Source organism: Gadus macrocephalus, chromosome 20 (genome assembly GCF_031168955.1).
Source record: "Gadus macrocephalus chromosome 20, ASM3116895v1".
Lineage (NCBI taxonomy): Eukaryota > Metazoa > Chordata > Actinopteri > Gadiformes > Gadidae > Gadus > Gadus macrocephalus.
The window spans coordinates 17,389,102-17,404,610 of NC_082401.1; the positions used below are offsets into that span (position 1 = coordinate 17,389,102).

The window sequence follows — 15,509 nt, forward strand, 5'->3', positions numbered from 1 at the left end:
ACCAAATACTACTCTGATACTGTGGGCCACTACAACATGCAATACTCAATACTTTGTTTACATATATTTTTTGTCAATAGCTAATTTCACTTAACTTTTACAAACCATGTGATCATCAAGATCAGAAAAACTGTCTGATACGAAGTTGGTGACATGTTCATGGTCATGGGTAGAAATGCGATGACCGTATCAGAATGAGATCAGGAAACCTCATTTACCACAAGGAAGCGATACCTCCCAGACTGTCTGAGTGTGTTCGTAGTCTAATAGTACGGAAACAGAACAGAAGGGTGCTCAAAGGAGAGCTGCGAAGGTGGACGACCACCGGTCGGGTAAGTACTTCTCCGATCTTACTTTGTTTAAAGTATGATGTTTTGGTGTGTATTTCCCTTAGTGTGCTCAAGTAACGGCCTTAGAGGTTATCGTGGTACCTTACCGATAAATCGACATATCTACAACCGTATGTATGCAGTGATAGTCAACCCATTCAGGAAGCTCTGGTGATGAATCGTCAATTTTCACAAAGTGCTACTCTTCTGAGAGTGCTGCGGGACACAGGGCTAGCCAGTTCCACAAATGTTCCACCTCATTTAATGAGGTAAAATAACCCAGTGCTTCGGTTCTCACAGAGCGATGGAGAACACGCGCCCCCCGAATCACATATCCCCATCAGCCTCGCCGCCGCCGCCGCTCGGCCTCTGCCCCAGCTCCGCCACCCTCATCGCCCTGCCCTGCCTCTACAGCATCCTCTTCCTCACCGGGTTGCCCGGCAACACGGTGGCCCTGTGGGTGTTCCTGCGGCGCATCTCCGACCGCGCCCCCACCCAGGTGTACCTGAGCCACCTGAGCGCGTCCAACCTGCTGGTCTCCCTGACCGCGCCCTTTATGGCCGTGTACTACGTCCAGGCGGCCACCCGGCCCGCCGCCAGCCTCCTGTGTCAGCTGGTGCTGCACGGCGCCACGCCAATGCTCCACATCAACATCCAGCTCAGCGTAGGCCTCCTTACCTGGGTGGCCCTCAGCCGCCTGGCCGCCCTCACCCGGTGCACGCCCGGCCACTTTGCCCAGCGCTGGTGTCCTGCCTTCTTGGACCGTCTGAGGAGGGCTTCCTTTGCCCAGAGGGTGTGCGTGGGTGCGTGGGTGCTGGTGGTCGGGGCCACCACTTTTGTGACCCTGTATTACTCCCTGACGGAGACCCGGAGCGGTCGCGGCCCGGAGCCCGGTCGGGGAGGAGGGGCGAACCACAGCCGTGTGTCAGGCGATAAGGAGGAAGAGGAAGTTGCGCTGTGTTTCAGTCCAGCCACAGAGCTGGGTGGAGTTCTGTCCAAAGTCGGCCAAGTGATCACTATCACGCTGTTCTTTGCGTGTTTCCTGCTGGTGCTGCTGTGCTACGTGCTGCTGTTGGATCATGTCAGACGTGCGCGACGCAACATCCAAATGGCCTCCACCAAGGGCCTGCTTCGAAGGGTGTTCCGCAACATCATGGTCATCAAGGTGCTTGTAAATCAATGACGTTGCAGATAGAAAGAACGTGATTCTATCATCATTGAGGACATTATTACGATATTATTACAATATTATCAATATTTCTCAAGAAAGGAATAGATCAGATCTTTTCTCCAGCGCCAACCGTAAATAACTTTGAGTTTGTTTCTCACAGATGGTGCTAATCTTTTGCTTGCTACCGTACAATGTCTACAAGGCCATTTTCATCTCCCTGGTCATTGATCGAGGTCTTTATTCCTACAGCGCTAGTCAAAAGACCCAGCACTGCCATCCATTCTCCAGCCTTATTGAGGTAAACACATCGCGTGTCCTTTTAGCAATTCAATCTTCGTATTACAGGTACCGATGCACTATGGTTTTCATCCTTATTCATCTTTTTATTTATCTTGCAGATCAAGAATCTCCTTCTACTTTTGGCCATCATGCGGGGATCCTTGGATCCTGTGATCTATTTCCTGTTGGACAAGAGTTTCCGGAAACAAACCCTTATTCTCCTGGGGCTAAGGACTCAGACCTCCACGCCCCAGGACGGGAGAGCTGCTCAGCTGCCTGGGCTGGCCGAGCTGGGTACAGACACTCCATCCGCAGACAACATGCTGTAAGCCTGTGAGTGCTTTATAAGCTTGTGGTTCTTCCCACTAGTCCATGGACATTTCTGTGCAAATGTAATGTATTTTTGGTAACAGTCGATTGTAACTTTTCTATGTTACATTTTACATGAATGAAGGCCTGTTATCTGTAGGGTTACATTACTGTGTCTGCCTGTATACATGCCTGTGTCTGCCTGTATACTGTATATAAGTTTGCCACGGACTTTGCGATCCATGAAAATCATTGTTTTTGTGTATGTTTGAGAAACTGATTCAATGCACGGGACCAAAATTGACCAAATAATAGAAAATATGTTTTAAAAATATAGCATTTTCTTCTAACTTCAATACACACTGCAGAAAGCTTATCGTTTTGACTCAAAATCTATTTCTAAGGTGTGTACATGATCATATATTAACGTGTCTGAAAACACGACCGATTTAGCATAGTTCAAAACACCCAGTTCACATATATCTGTCAGAAGAACTAATGGAATTTGTATCTGTATTAGATGTCATTTTCTTGATTATTTTATGAATACACCGCTGCTAGATGGCCAAATCTTCAATTTTCCCCCACTGTTCAGCCTCATTACATGAGCAGATCTTCTGCAACATCAGAGCTCAAATCCACAGTTTGTCGAACGGCTATGCTTCTAAAACACTCAGTCATATGGAAACAAGAAGAGTGTGTGTGTGTGTGTGTGTGTGTGTGTGTGTGTGTGTGTGTGTGTGTGTGTGTGTGTGTGTGTGTGTGTGTGTGTGTGTTGGCCTTTTGATGTGTAGTGAGATACACGTGGAGTTGGGCTACATGTGGGCCCCTACATGACATGATGAGGCTCGTAGCGCTAGTATGGAAGAGAAAAGGAAGGAGGAGGGAGGTACAGCACATATCCTCCTCCAGCTGAATATTCTTAACTTATTCTGTGTTTTCAGCTGTAGGCGATCGAAAGGGAGAGCTGATACGCGGGTTATACTGTACATTCAGTGTGTTCCATGAAATCCATTGCAATAGTGAATTTTCATTCCGTCAGTATATCGATTGACTACTATTCCTTCAAGATGATTCAATGAGTCCATTGACCTTCCTGGCTGCCGAGCAGGATACAAATGACCGTCCACCCACGTGGCCCAGCCAGTTTCAGACTTTGAGGAAGTACAAACTACAGAAAAGAGGGGGCGAGGTTACTCTGCGCAACACCGCAAGGGGCAGAAGGTCATATGGCATTTCCTTACATTGTAGAAACAGCTGACATTCAAGTATCCAGGGGAAATAAGACCCATCCAGGGAAATAAGACCCTTCCAAGGCTCTCTATAAATCAAGCTATTCATATGGAGAATGTGACATTTGGTACACAGTTAGCCGTGACAAAAAGGATAGAGCATGCACATGCACACACGCACGCACACGCACACAAGGAAGGGATGCACAAAACAGACACGTCTTCTGCTGTTTGCTGAAGGTGCTAAAAGTCACCTTCATAATAGTCTGTGGATGATAAACATCAGGTTTTTATCAATACATACCTTACTGAATACATAGCGCCAGGACATTTATTCTAAACGTGTTTGCGTGTCTGCAAGTGTTTGTGGTGCTTTGTGTGTGTGCATTGTGTGTTTGTGACGATTTATCAGAGTGCGAAGCCCTTAAGGGCCAAAGCTCACCGAATTTGAACCCAATCTTGTATGCAATAATTATTATAATAATGTATAGCAGCAGGTTATGTTAGAGTGCTTCGACACATAGATGTAGCGCTTTTAGAAATACATGCCTTTGACACACATCACAGCAACTATGGTTCGGAGTGAATTTAGAATGTGTGCGTGTGTGGTAGGGATGCGAGCGCACAAACACAATCACACATTCCGACACATGAGCATCTTTCGATAACAGATTGTAGTCTTCCGATGACAGATTGTAAAAAAAGGACCAGTCAGTCAAACTATAAAGCAGGGAGATGACTCAGTCGGTCTCTGGTGTTGCCGTTCTCTGCAAGAAGCCTCCGACAGCTCGTCCCCCAACGCAGGGCAGTGAGTCAAGGAGCCGAGCCCTCACAGTGTCAGGAAAGACGGTCGCGCCGCTGTTTTCGGTGGTATCAAGAGAATCTGGAATTCACTCTTGGAGGTGTCGGCATTTCAGCTCCGAAGGAGACACCTAAAGGCCGCCCAGTACCCCTCGAGTGGAGGACCTTGTTGTAAACGCAAGCGCCGACAATACGATTCTCTTCTCAGAGCCCACTTCGCCCGTTTCGCTCCTCCGGAGACAAATCTCGTGCACGCCGAGTATGTCTAGAATTCTCCGCAGCTTGGATCATTATTATTAATTCGGTGCTATAACTATACAGGCCTCATTAAAAAAGGTAATGAAGGTTTAGAAGGAAGCGCAACGCGGTGATATTAGTCGGATGAGATTCACTTCACTATTTGATGGCTGATATTTATATTCAGTGCTGTTCTTTTACTTAATCGGCTCTCGATCATCTATTGAGATCAGGGAGCAGAAAAGGTGGAAAAGAACTGATGAACATCAAACTGAATTCATCACCGCAGATTTAATTATGCGTGTTCAGTCCGTCTGAAACAAACCAAATATATGAATGTCTCTTAAACAAATCAAATTTGACAAGAGGCTATAATATACAATACTAAATAGGTTTCCAAAAGTGCATGAGTTGTGGTGCTATAGACTCAAGACAAGCATCAGGTAAAGACACACCTCAAGGGAGTCGCCTTGTTGTAATGTAGATGCAAATCCTAGCCGTGCTGGGCAGATGCACCGGGTCAAACCGAGACACGCCAAGCCAGCACATGTGATTGCAAAGGGGCCAAATCTGCCTTTTCCAGGCTGTTATTCTAAATGACAATCTGTTCTTGCCTGGATAGGTTAAATATAAATACATATATGAGAGAGAGAGAGAGATAAAGAGAAAGAGAGCAAGAGAATATTTAAAGCCAGTATATGTGTCAGCCAGTGTTGTTCTCCTGATAGTAAGGGTGTGGGTAGGAGTATGCGTCTTTTGGGTTGGAGGGGGGGAAACGGCAAAGCCACGTGCGGGCCAAAGCTCACGCGTTGCCTTGCCCCCTGCAGAGAATGGTTTATAAATCCCATCTGATAAGAGCAGCGAGCCAGAGTTGAACAGCCACAACGGAGGTGAACCTCACCACCTCGCTCCAATGTCCCAGACGTCACAGGCATCACAGGGGCCTGCCCCGCTCAATCATGAGCACGCGTTCATTCGGCCAGGCATCATGACGCACGGTCACGTGTGCGTCACGTCAATACACTTTCCCTTACTGGATGTTGGTGTCGACAGCTCGGAGGATGCAAGGTTCGACGACATGAAAGAAAACCTTAATTGAAAAAACAACAATCATAGAGTTTCCGATAATACATGAGATAAGACCAGCACCAGCAGCAGCAGCATTACGCATGACACGTACATAAGAGGAGATTTAATTGCCAGGCGAAAAAAAACATGCAAATGCATTAATTCCATTTTTCCAAGTAATTGGCTTGTGCAGGTGCAACCTAGACAAGTGAAACTTCAGTTGTAGGTCAATTACTTGAGTGAGGGAGGTGGTAGACCGAGGCCCCGTTTACACGAAGGGAAAACGCAGATATTGCCACGCGGTTTGGCCTCTCATTTACACGAAAACCCTCTTTTTATCAACGAAAATGATTATTTCTAAATACTCCGGCCAATTTCTGATAGCGCCGGTTATGCGTTGTCGTGTCAACTGGGAGAAACAGGGTTTTCGGTTCTCAACCGTCACATTATGCGCCAGAAAATGCTTAATGGGGACCTATTATGCTTTTTCGACTTTTATGACCTATAAACGTTGTAATAATGATTGATAGACATGTTTAACCATACTAAAGTCTCAAATAATGACGTACATGCATTTGGACGTATTCCCTGCTGACAGTCTGGGGTGGCTGTGCAGAGCGCTAAACACTCGGGACAACGTTTGCGATTCACTTGTTCACATTTCCGGGAAATCATCTACGTAGAGGCACTACTGCCGCGCCCCCATATGCCTGGTAAAATCTGCCCGCGCGCGCGCTTCAAGGAAGGTAACCAATCACAACGGAGTTGGGTTGGCAGGAGGGGGGCGAGGGGGCGGCGAAGGACGAAACCGAGCGTTGACAGAGAATGCTGAAAGCGCCCAGATGAGAGGAAGAGTTTCCCGAAAATCTACATCGTATTTTGTGCATGGTTAAACATGACTATCAATCATTATAACAACGTTTATAGGTCATAAAAGTCGAAAAAGCGTAATAGGTCCCCTTTAACGTCATGTGAGCGCCCGCTGTCTTTCCACACGAACGAACCTTGCGCCATATAGGGGGATTATTTGTTTATCAACACGGTGGATGCGCCCGCAGAATGAACGCAAAAAGAAAATTAGTTTGACCGGTTTTCATGGTTATCTCTGTGTGGCTAATTTGCAGTTGCGGTGTTAATTAGCGATGTTGTCAGCTTACTGTTACATTAAACTGTAATCAGAAAACACGGTTATATTATAGACCCTATAGTACCTGTGGTTTCAAGGCTGGGACGAATTTCAAATTATCTATATGTACAGTTTATGTTGAAAGTATAGACCGTCGCGATTCCCATTGAAACCAATGGCGCGGTGACTATTCTTCAAAACGAGAGCCGGTAAATTGTGAAAAATGGAATAAACTGTTGTTATGAAAGGAACAGGAAGTCGCTCGTGTTATTCGTTGTTGTTGATTCAGAGGATTCTGATTGGCTTGCATACAAGCTGACGTGAGGGGGAATTTAGCGATATGAGGCAGCAGCTGTAAAACCCCAGGTGTACGTGTGCCACGAAAGTCAGGCATGTATTCAGACTTTTACGGTCCATTTCCGTTCTTCACACGCTTTACCCCGAGAGTGTACTTTACCACTTATTGAAACCAGGAGATCGCACCCACAGACACACACACACACACACACACACACACACACACACACACACACACACACACACACACACACACACACACACACACACACACACACACACACACACACACACACACACACACACACTGTAACTGTGTCACACATGTCTGTGTGATTAACAAAAATACCTAAAACAAGGAGTATAATAATATCAAATTCAATAATACAAAATTAGGTAACGTCACCATTTTCACCAGTATTTGTCCTTGATTAAAAGTTACATGATAAAAGGTAGGTTTCTTTAACCCAAGTTACCCTTGGACACTGAACTCACCCTGTCTTTTGTTGGCCTAAAAAAGAGAGAAAGCTGCATCCCCATATGTTTTTCTGACTGCAGTTTTGACGGATTAGAAGACACACTTTTGCCAACCTTAAGGCTCTAGCCAATACATATGGGGTTAGAGAGTAGGAAGCCCATTGTAGGCCCAGCATTAGTCTGGCTACTGCACGACCAAGCTCAATCGTAGATTGCACGTTGGTCTGGGGAAGCTGCTGACATTTTCTTCAGCACAAGAGGCGTGATCAACGGGCCTAGTTCAATTGATTCTGTACGCGATTGGCTGCTTGCCGCCGCTTCCCAGTCATCATTGTGTTAAACCAAAGGGGAAAAAGCGCAAAGGGGAAAAGCCAGCTTGGTGATTTGCGACCGCAAAAAAGTATCGGAAGCAGGAAGACATCTATTGCTCTTCTCCAGGCCCTTGTGCAGGGCGAACTCAAATCACCAGCAGAATGGGCGGGGCCACCCAGTCTAGCCAAGCATAAGTCGTTTAGAGCTTTGTGGACAAGTAGAAGTACCTTCAGTAGTGGACCAGGGCAGCTTCCTGGTGCGACACTGAAAGATATATCGCATCATTCAGATACATACGCAGTAGCAAAAACAGAGGTGTATCTCCTAACATTAAGTATGGGTATGTTCAATTTCAGTATGGCAGTGCAGCAATATTGACACAACTAGTCCAGTAAATACAGTCGATTGAACGGGCTGATGCTGCGACAGACATGAATACAACCAATCTAATGTTACGATTAAAGGAACATGAATTTACTTTACCAGACTACTGATGATCTGTGAAAGGAGGCCATGAATAATTTTGTTTCAGTAATGCATGAACAGAACCAAGAAGATCTATAAGAATATAGTGATCAACTGAGTCAAATGCTGCACTTAAATTCGGAGGAATCAATGAACCGAGACCATGTTCTTTAAAATTATACAGATTAATTGATACCGGACATCTTAGATGGTTGACTATTTTAGTGAGAGCAGTTTCGGTTATATGATTGGGTCTAAACAATAAAAATCTTTTTCCAGTATGTCTTTTTATATAGAAAGTTTCTAAATTGGTTGAAAACAACTTTTCTGACTAATCAGAAAAGTTCACTCACTTAACTTATCTTTCTCATAAAGGGCAGATTGGATATGGGTCTGTTATTACTCAGAGCTCCACTGTTTGGATTGGATTTCAAAGGACTCAGAAACGCCGGTTTGACTGCATCAGGGAATACACCAGTCACTAGAGACTTGTTCCTCATTTCTAAGACCGAGTTTCAAATACCATTAAAAACTTTTCCGTCAAATATTGTGAAGGTCATTTTGGCGACCTCTGGTGGCCACAGGGGTTCGGGACCTTGTGTGGGACCAAAATTAACCTGCTTGTACTCTTTTGTGTGCCGATTGTAGTAGCCTGTTCCGTTTCTCACAGAAGACAAGCGACAAAGGTGGTTGGGCTGTTTTAGTCACTTGTGATTTCGGTTGGTTATGCATTCTTGTCTACCTACACTAGTTCCATCTTTGTGTGTGTTTGTATGGAGTGTGTGTGTATTAGGAGAGTATGGAGAATGTGTGTGTGTGTGTGTGTGTATGGAGAATGTGTGTGTGTGTGTGTGTATGGAGAATGTGTGTGTGTGTGTGTATGGAGAATGTGTGTGTGTGTGAGTGTGAGTGTGTGTGTGTGAGTGCGTGTTCATTAGGACAGTATGGAGTGTGTGAGTTGGCATGAAGAGTGTTTGTGTGTGTGTGTGTTTGTATGGAGCGTATGGCGTGTGTGTGTGTTCAGTATGAAGAGTGTTTGTGTGTTTGTAAGGAGGGTATGGCGTGTGTGTGTTTGTACGGAGAGTATAGAGTGCGTGTGTGGGGCTGCGTGGAGGCCAGAGGCAGCCCAGTGTAGGATGGCGCATCGTGACTGCCGCAGACAACGAGGCAACACGCGGAGGTCGGAGATGACTAATACCCCGGCCCCTAGCGCTCGGCACAGAGTGGTATCCACATGCTGGGGCGGAAGACTGCAGCCGTATAACATGCATTATGAGCAGCGGGGAGAAAAGGCAATAAAACACGTGTATAAAAAGAGGGCCGTCGCAATTTAGCCCCACTTGAATGCGATATAAAAGCCATTAAAATGTACAAGCCGCTGCCGAAGCTGCAGGGGGAACGCAGTGTTGCTTATTGGTGGATGTTGTGGGTAGGAGGATGATTGGGTGCCGTGTTACTTCGTTGAACATTGAGGGGGTTTGTCCAGCTTTTTTTTACCACCATCTTTGCGTGTACGTGAACGAGCCCTTCCATTAGAATTTGATGGGTAAACATAAACAGCATACCCCTCCACCTGCGGTAAGCACACAAACGCGCAGCAGAGAGGAGACTCGCATCCCAGCTGTACGCTAGTGAATCCAAACACACCCGCACTCGTGTATAAAAGGAGTACTACAAACAAGGAAACAAGGGCTAGCAAGAAGAACACGAAAACGGCTGGCCAGCGCAGGACATCAAATATTAACAGCGTTGCTGAGGAAGAGTCAACGCAAGAAAAGAACCAATGTTGTCAGGAGTCTTGGCAGCAGAAGTTTGCGCGGCTGAAACTGCGAGGTCAACCGCCGTCCGGCTAACACTCTTCACAGCGAGTGGCAGTTGGTTGCTTCCCTCCCGGCTGCCTTAACACCTAGTTAAACTGATGCCCCAGGACATTCTGAATCTTCCTCCCGAGCCATGAACACCAGAGCTCAAAGGGTGGCATTTTACTACAGTTTCTGATGGTACCTTGACGTCTCGGTGGATGACATTGTTGTCATGGCAGTAGCGGAGTGCCTCGAGGATCTGCCTCATGTAGTGGCTGAAGGGAGAGAAAAATAAATAAATGGAGGCCACTGTAGATGAGATGGTCAGCGTAAAGAGCTGGTGAGGTGTGAACTTGCTACCACAAGCTAACCAGTGGTTACACTCGTGAAGGATTGAACCTTACCTGGCCACGGCTTCACTGTAGACAAAGCCAGCGTCTGCCCGTTTCACGATCTCAAAGCAGAGGTCTGCACCGTCCATACTGAGAGAGAGAGAGAGAGAGAGAGAGAGAGAGAGAGAGAGAGAGAGAGAGAGAGAGAGAGAGAGAGAGAGAGAGAGAGAGAGAGAGAGAGAGAGAGAGAGAGAGAGAGAGAGAGAGAGAGAGAGAGAGAGAGAGAGAGAGAGAGAGAGAGAGAGAGAGAGACATTCAGACGGGGAATGAGAGAGATGTTGATTGCAAAGGGAATGGCAGGGGGAGAGGCGCAGCATGACCAGAGGAAGGATGAAAAGGTCACTCCTAAAAAGAAAAAAAACTCAGAAGCTGTCTCAATCTAGGAGTGGCTATGAAGGACCATTTAGCGGTCAGCTCAGGTAAGGTACAGCAATAATTACAACCTGTGTGTGTGTGTGTGTGTGTGTGTGTGTGTGTGTGTGTGTGTGTGTGTGTGTGTGTGTGTGTGTGTGTGTGTGTGTGTGTGTGTGTGTGTGTGTGTGTGTGTGTGTGTGTGTGTGTGTGTGTGTGTGTGTGTATGCGTTAGGCAGCCACCCATGAATGCTAAAACATTGCTGACGTATAGGGGGTTAATTCAGGTAGATTAAAAAGAAATATACACACACATATATATACATATACACACACACATATATATACATATATAGATAAACATAGCGCAGCTCCATCCAGTATTAATTCACTCGGTGGGAGAGGATAGAGTGTGTTTGATAACCATAAAGTTGAGTGGTTAGCGCTGGAAGAAGAACAGAGCCTGACGGGGCACTTTGAAGTGAGGAGAAGCCCGTTAACCACCACAGCTCCTCAGTCCAGCTGGAACTCCAGGGTGCTGCCGCCCCCTCCTCACCCCACCCAGCCTCCAGCGCGGCTCCTACTGCTGGGGGACGAGGCTTGCTACCCAGATAGCAGCCAATAGGCTCCACCCACTTTATATCCCTTTGAATTCACTAGCCCGGATAGATGGCGCGCGCGCGCGCGCACACACACACACACACACACACACACACACACACACACACACACACACACACACACACACACACACACACACACACACACACACACACACACACACACACACACACACACACACACACACACACACACACACACACACACACACACACACACACACACTTTGTTTGTAAAAGGTTTAAATGGCACGATTTAGATGGGGCCTAATTAAGTGGAGTCCCACCCTTGTTTGAGGTTTTCTTCCCCCCCCCCTTCTGTAAGCCAATAAGAGGTCAAATTGGGGATTTGGTGACAGTTGGATGCACGTTACCATGTTGTGTGTCCACTCCCATGTACAAAACTCATTCAAATGCTACATATTGCGGTTACTTCCTAGATGTTTTGTTATGTGTGACAGCGCTATGAAAAAGACCCAAGGTCTTGCCCGGCTGGCGATAAAGGATTTAAATGATGAAGGGATTAGTTCTAGTGGAATACAGAGAGAAAAGGGGGAGCCGGCCGGGAAATCTTAATCTCATCTCTGCCCCCTTCAACTATAGCATCAGACACACACAATAACCCCGCTCTCTCTCTCCTTCCTCAAAGCCATGCCGCACGCCCTTTCCTCCCCCAACCCACAGCTAACAAGCTTTTCCCCACGACTCCGTAGTATACAATAACACCAAAGACGACTGGCTCTCTCACACTCCGTCCATCTCCTCCCCTCTGCTTCCCCACGCTCTCTTCTGTCCATCGCCCACCTATAGCAGATCCCCCCCCCCCCCCCCCCCATGCATTATTAATTGGTGCCGAGGTTTGTGTATTCCCAGTGAAGTGGCTGCTCTGTTCGCGGCAGGGTGAGACTCACTACTCGAACACCATGTAGAGCATGCCGTCCGAGCTGTACGTCTCCAGGAGCTCCACGATGTGGGGGTGCTTCAGCATGTGGCAAATACTGGCCTCCCTCTTCAGGTCTGGAAAAAAACACACACAGACACCACCAACAGTTAGAGGGAGAATGAAACGCAGAGGTATTGAGTGAGGCCGCATTGCACTTTTACAGTTTATGTACACACACACACACACACACACACACACACACACACACACACACACACACACACACACACACACACACACACACACACACACACACACACACACACACACACACACACACACACACACAGGTTTGTGTGGTTGTGGTGTGAGACGGCATTGAACTTTTACAGTTTTTGTTGTGATTGTTTACATCCATTTCCTTATCATTAGCAGCACCGTGTGGTTCTTCCTTCTGTTCCCTCCATGACGCGTTTGCTAAACTAGCACAGCAATCTGGAGCCTTCTCCGAACAGAGGCTTCTGGCGTCCCATCTCCACAAACAATCATCGTTAATATTCCCTCAACCTTGGTGTGTGTGTGTGTGTGTGTGTGTGTGTGTGTGTGTGTGTGTGTGTGTGTGTGTGTGTGTGTGTGTGTGTGTGTGTGTGTGTGTGTGTGTGTGTGTGTGTGTGTGTGTGTGTGTGTTTTTATCGTGGTTTTGTGTGGGCGAACATTCCAGTGTACCAGCATTTATACACATTTCAGAAATAGATTTCAATACATACAGATCTGAGATCACTGCAGAGTCCCTAAACACGACAAAAAGTCCCAGAGGGACAAGCCTTCACACTGCAAAAGCTTCCACCGGAAAACATACACGTCTGCCATGTGTCAGACCGAGCCAAGATTCCCATCCCGACGGATTCCCGACGGAGAGAGCCCCCACATTGTTCGGTGTTCACCTGTGCGTTCTGCCCCCTGTTTCACCGACCGCCGGCCCGTGTCCGTAGGGGGGTTGAGGCAGAGGGTTCTGGTTCTGACACTGGTGAATAATACAATAGATATAATACACACCGTTCGGGCCCCTGTCCCCAGTGCCCGACACAAGTCAGACCGTGTTAATGATGACTCAACGGCCACGCCGGGCCTGCCATGTAAAATGTCAATAGCCCCCCCCCCCCCCCCCCCACCATCTGCTTGCGTTCCTGGCGTCTGGGTTGTTTTTGAATATTGAAATGTCATCGCTAGGCCGTCGTGGCCGGTGAGCATCTTCCGTCTGAATGAGCTGCTGAGAGCAGCGGCGGGTTAATCAAGAAGGTTAATTGAGCTGAAGGGATGAGGAGAGAGGAGGCGGGGAATGGAGACTGAGAGCAGGAGAGAAACAAACCGAGAAGGAAACGGTCGAGGCGTACAGAACGCAGCCACCCACGATCACCTCATATCCAAACAACACCGCAGGAATCTATTCTACGTGCTGCTCTGGCGGCAGAAAAACACCACCACATTGGAGTAGAAAAAGATAAGCAATTGATGGAGAAAGGGTTGGGGAATACAAGCGCAATGTTTATTGAGACGACTAATGTCTGGCCTGGACAGAAATCTTTATTCCAGCACTTTCCGCCGTAATGCAAATGGAGCATCTTTCTGTCATCTTAAACAGAATGGATGAGGTGTTCGGCAAAAATCTTAAAAAGTCTGCGAAGCGCATGGTCTCTGGGATTGTCCCTGTAGGAATGCGAAATACTGGACCGAAGAGTTCTGTTCAACGCTGGCCTCAAAGACAACTCCAGAAGTGGGGGCCACCCGCCCTACCCCAAGAGCAGCGCCTCAAACGAGGAAGACCTTTGGCTCCGTCACCAAATGCCGCCCGCACCCTCAGTAAATCCCACGTGAATCCTCTCATGTACTTCCCCCTCCTCACACCATTATCTTGCTCATCCCCCCTCCTCGCCATGTGCAGGCAAGACTCAGGCTTATAAATCCCTCCACTCCAAACCTTCCTGCCTCTTAAGCCCGTCTTCTTCTCACTCAAGCTGGCCTCCTCCCTCCTCCCCATGAGCTCTGCCTCCCACTTATCCATTCAACACCAGCAGTACATCCCTCCCCCCCCATCTTCTAGAAGCAGCTATTCCGGGAGAGGTTGCAGCTGGAGCCTGGATAGACAAATATATATACATACATGCACACACACATACGTATACATAATGCAGAACCTTTCTGCAACACACACACACACACACACACACACACACACACACACACACACACACACACACACACACACACACACACACACACACACACACACACACACACACACACACACACACAGTTCTGCAAACATAGTATGCTTCAGCATACATGCGCGTTGGTGCTGTACATAGGCCCGCGCCATGGCGATATGGAAGCCGCATGCAGCCATGTTCTCCACATGGCATTCCCTCGGTTGCCGCGGGAGCATTATTGATGGCACGATGACGCACCAAAGGCCTGGCACAGGACTCAGCAGATGTTTGTCGGCATGAAAAATCGACAGGGAATACAGCCGACAACACATCATCACGCATCCAAATAGACCCACTCGCATACAAACAGACCCTGTGTCAGCTACACGGGCGCCGTTGTTACAAGGCAGGCTACATGCGTGAGCTGCTGACATTTATCTAATTAAAGCCCGGGCCCAGACCATGAGCCCCTGGCGTTGCCGCTAGTCTCAGCACTAACATTAAGCTAATCCTCCAAGGACAGGCACATACACACACACACACACACACACAAAGTGCTAATGCAGCTTAAGCCATGATAAGTGGCCACCTTACGGCCTGCTGCATTCGGTGTCATCCGCTGACCGCATGCCCGCTCCCCACCACAGCAACAAACACAAGAGGACACTCAATCCAAACAACACGCAAACCAACACCACATCTGCACATAGGGTTTGTGTGTGTGTGTGTGTCTGTCTCTCTGTATGTGTGTCTCTCTGTGTGTGTCTCTGTGTGTGTGTGTGTGTCTCTGTGTGTGTGTGTGTGTGTGTCTCTGTGTGTGTGTGTGTGTGTGTGTGTGTGTGTGTGTGTGTGTGTGTGTGTGTGTGTGTGTGTGTGTGTGTGTGTGTGTGTGTGTGTGTGTGTGTGTGTGTGTGTGTGTGTGTGTCAGAGATTAAAGCATATAGGATGGTTTGCTCATCAAATGAGGGGTGTGAGATTCGGGTAAACACACACACACGAGGCATTTCCAAGTGGAAGACAAACACGCACACGCACGCAGAAGGCCAAGGCAGAACGTCACGTGATGCATTAAAAAAAACTAATGTAGCGTGAAAGCGAAATGTGACAATGAACACTTCCAAGAAAATGAGGCAGAGATGGAGAAAGGGATG

At 47.5% G+C, this 15,509-nt stretch overlaps 2 protein-coding genes across 3 annotated transcripts in view; one reads left to right on the plus strand and one right to left on the minus strand.

Moving 5' to 3' along the window:
- caska (calcium/calmodulin-dependent serine protein kinase a) overlaps positions 1-15,509 on the minus strand; it is a 115,341-nt gene that overhangs the window by 59,733 nt on the left and 40,099 nt on the right. The window contains 3 exon segments of the mRNA XM_060040300.1: positions 10,108-10,180; positions 10,310-10,387; positions 12,180-12,285. Of these exon segments, the coding sequence (XP_059896283.1) occupies positions 10,108-10,180; positions 10,310-10,387; positions 12,180-12,285 (257 nt within the window).
- LOC132448778 (probable G-protein coupled receptor 82) lies at positions 333-2,596 on the plus strand. Of its 2 annotated transcripts, XM_060040302.1 has the most exons (3): positions 333-1,494; positions 1,661-1,798; positions 1,899-2,596. In XM_060040302.1, exons 1-3 carry the CDS (start codon positions 634-636, stop codon positions 2,106-2,108), a joined length of 1,209 nt encoding a protein of 402 aa, XP_059896285.1. In that variant the 5' UTR covers positions 333-633; the 3' UTR covers positions 2,109-2,596. The 2 variants fall into 2 exon arrangements, with proteins under 2 accessions (XP_059896285.1, XP_059896284.1); XM_060040301.1 differs by having other exon boundaries at positions 1,661-2,596.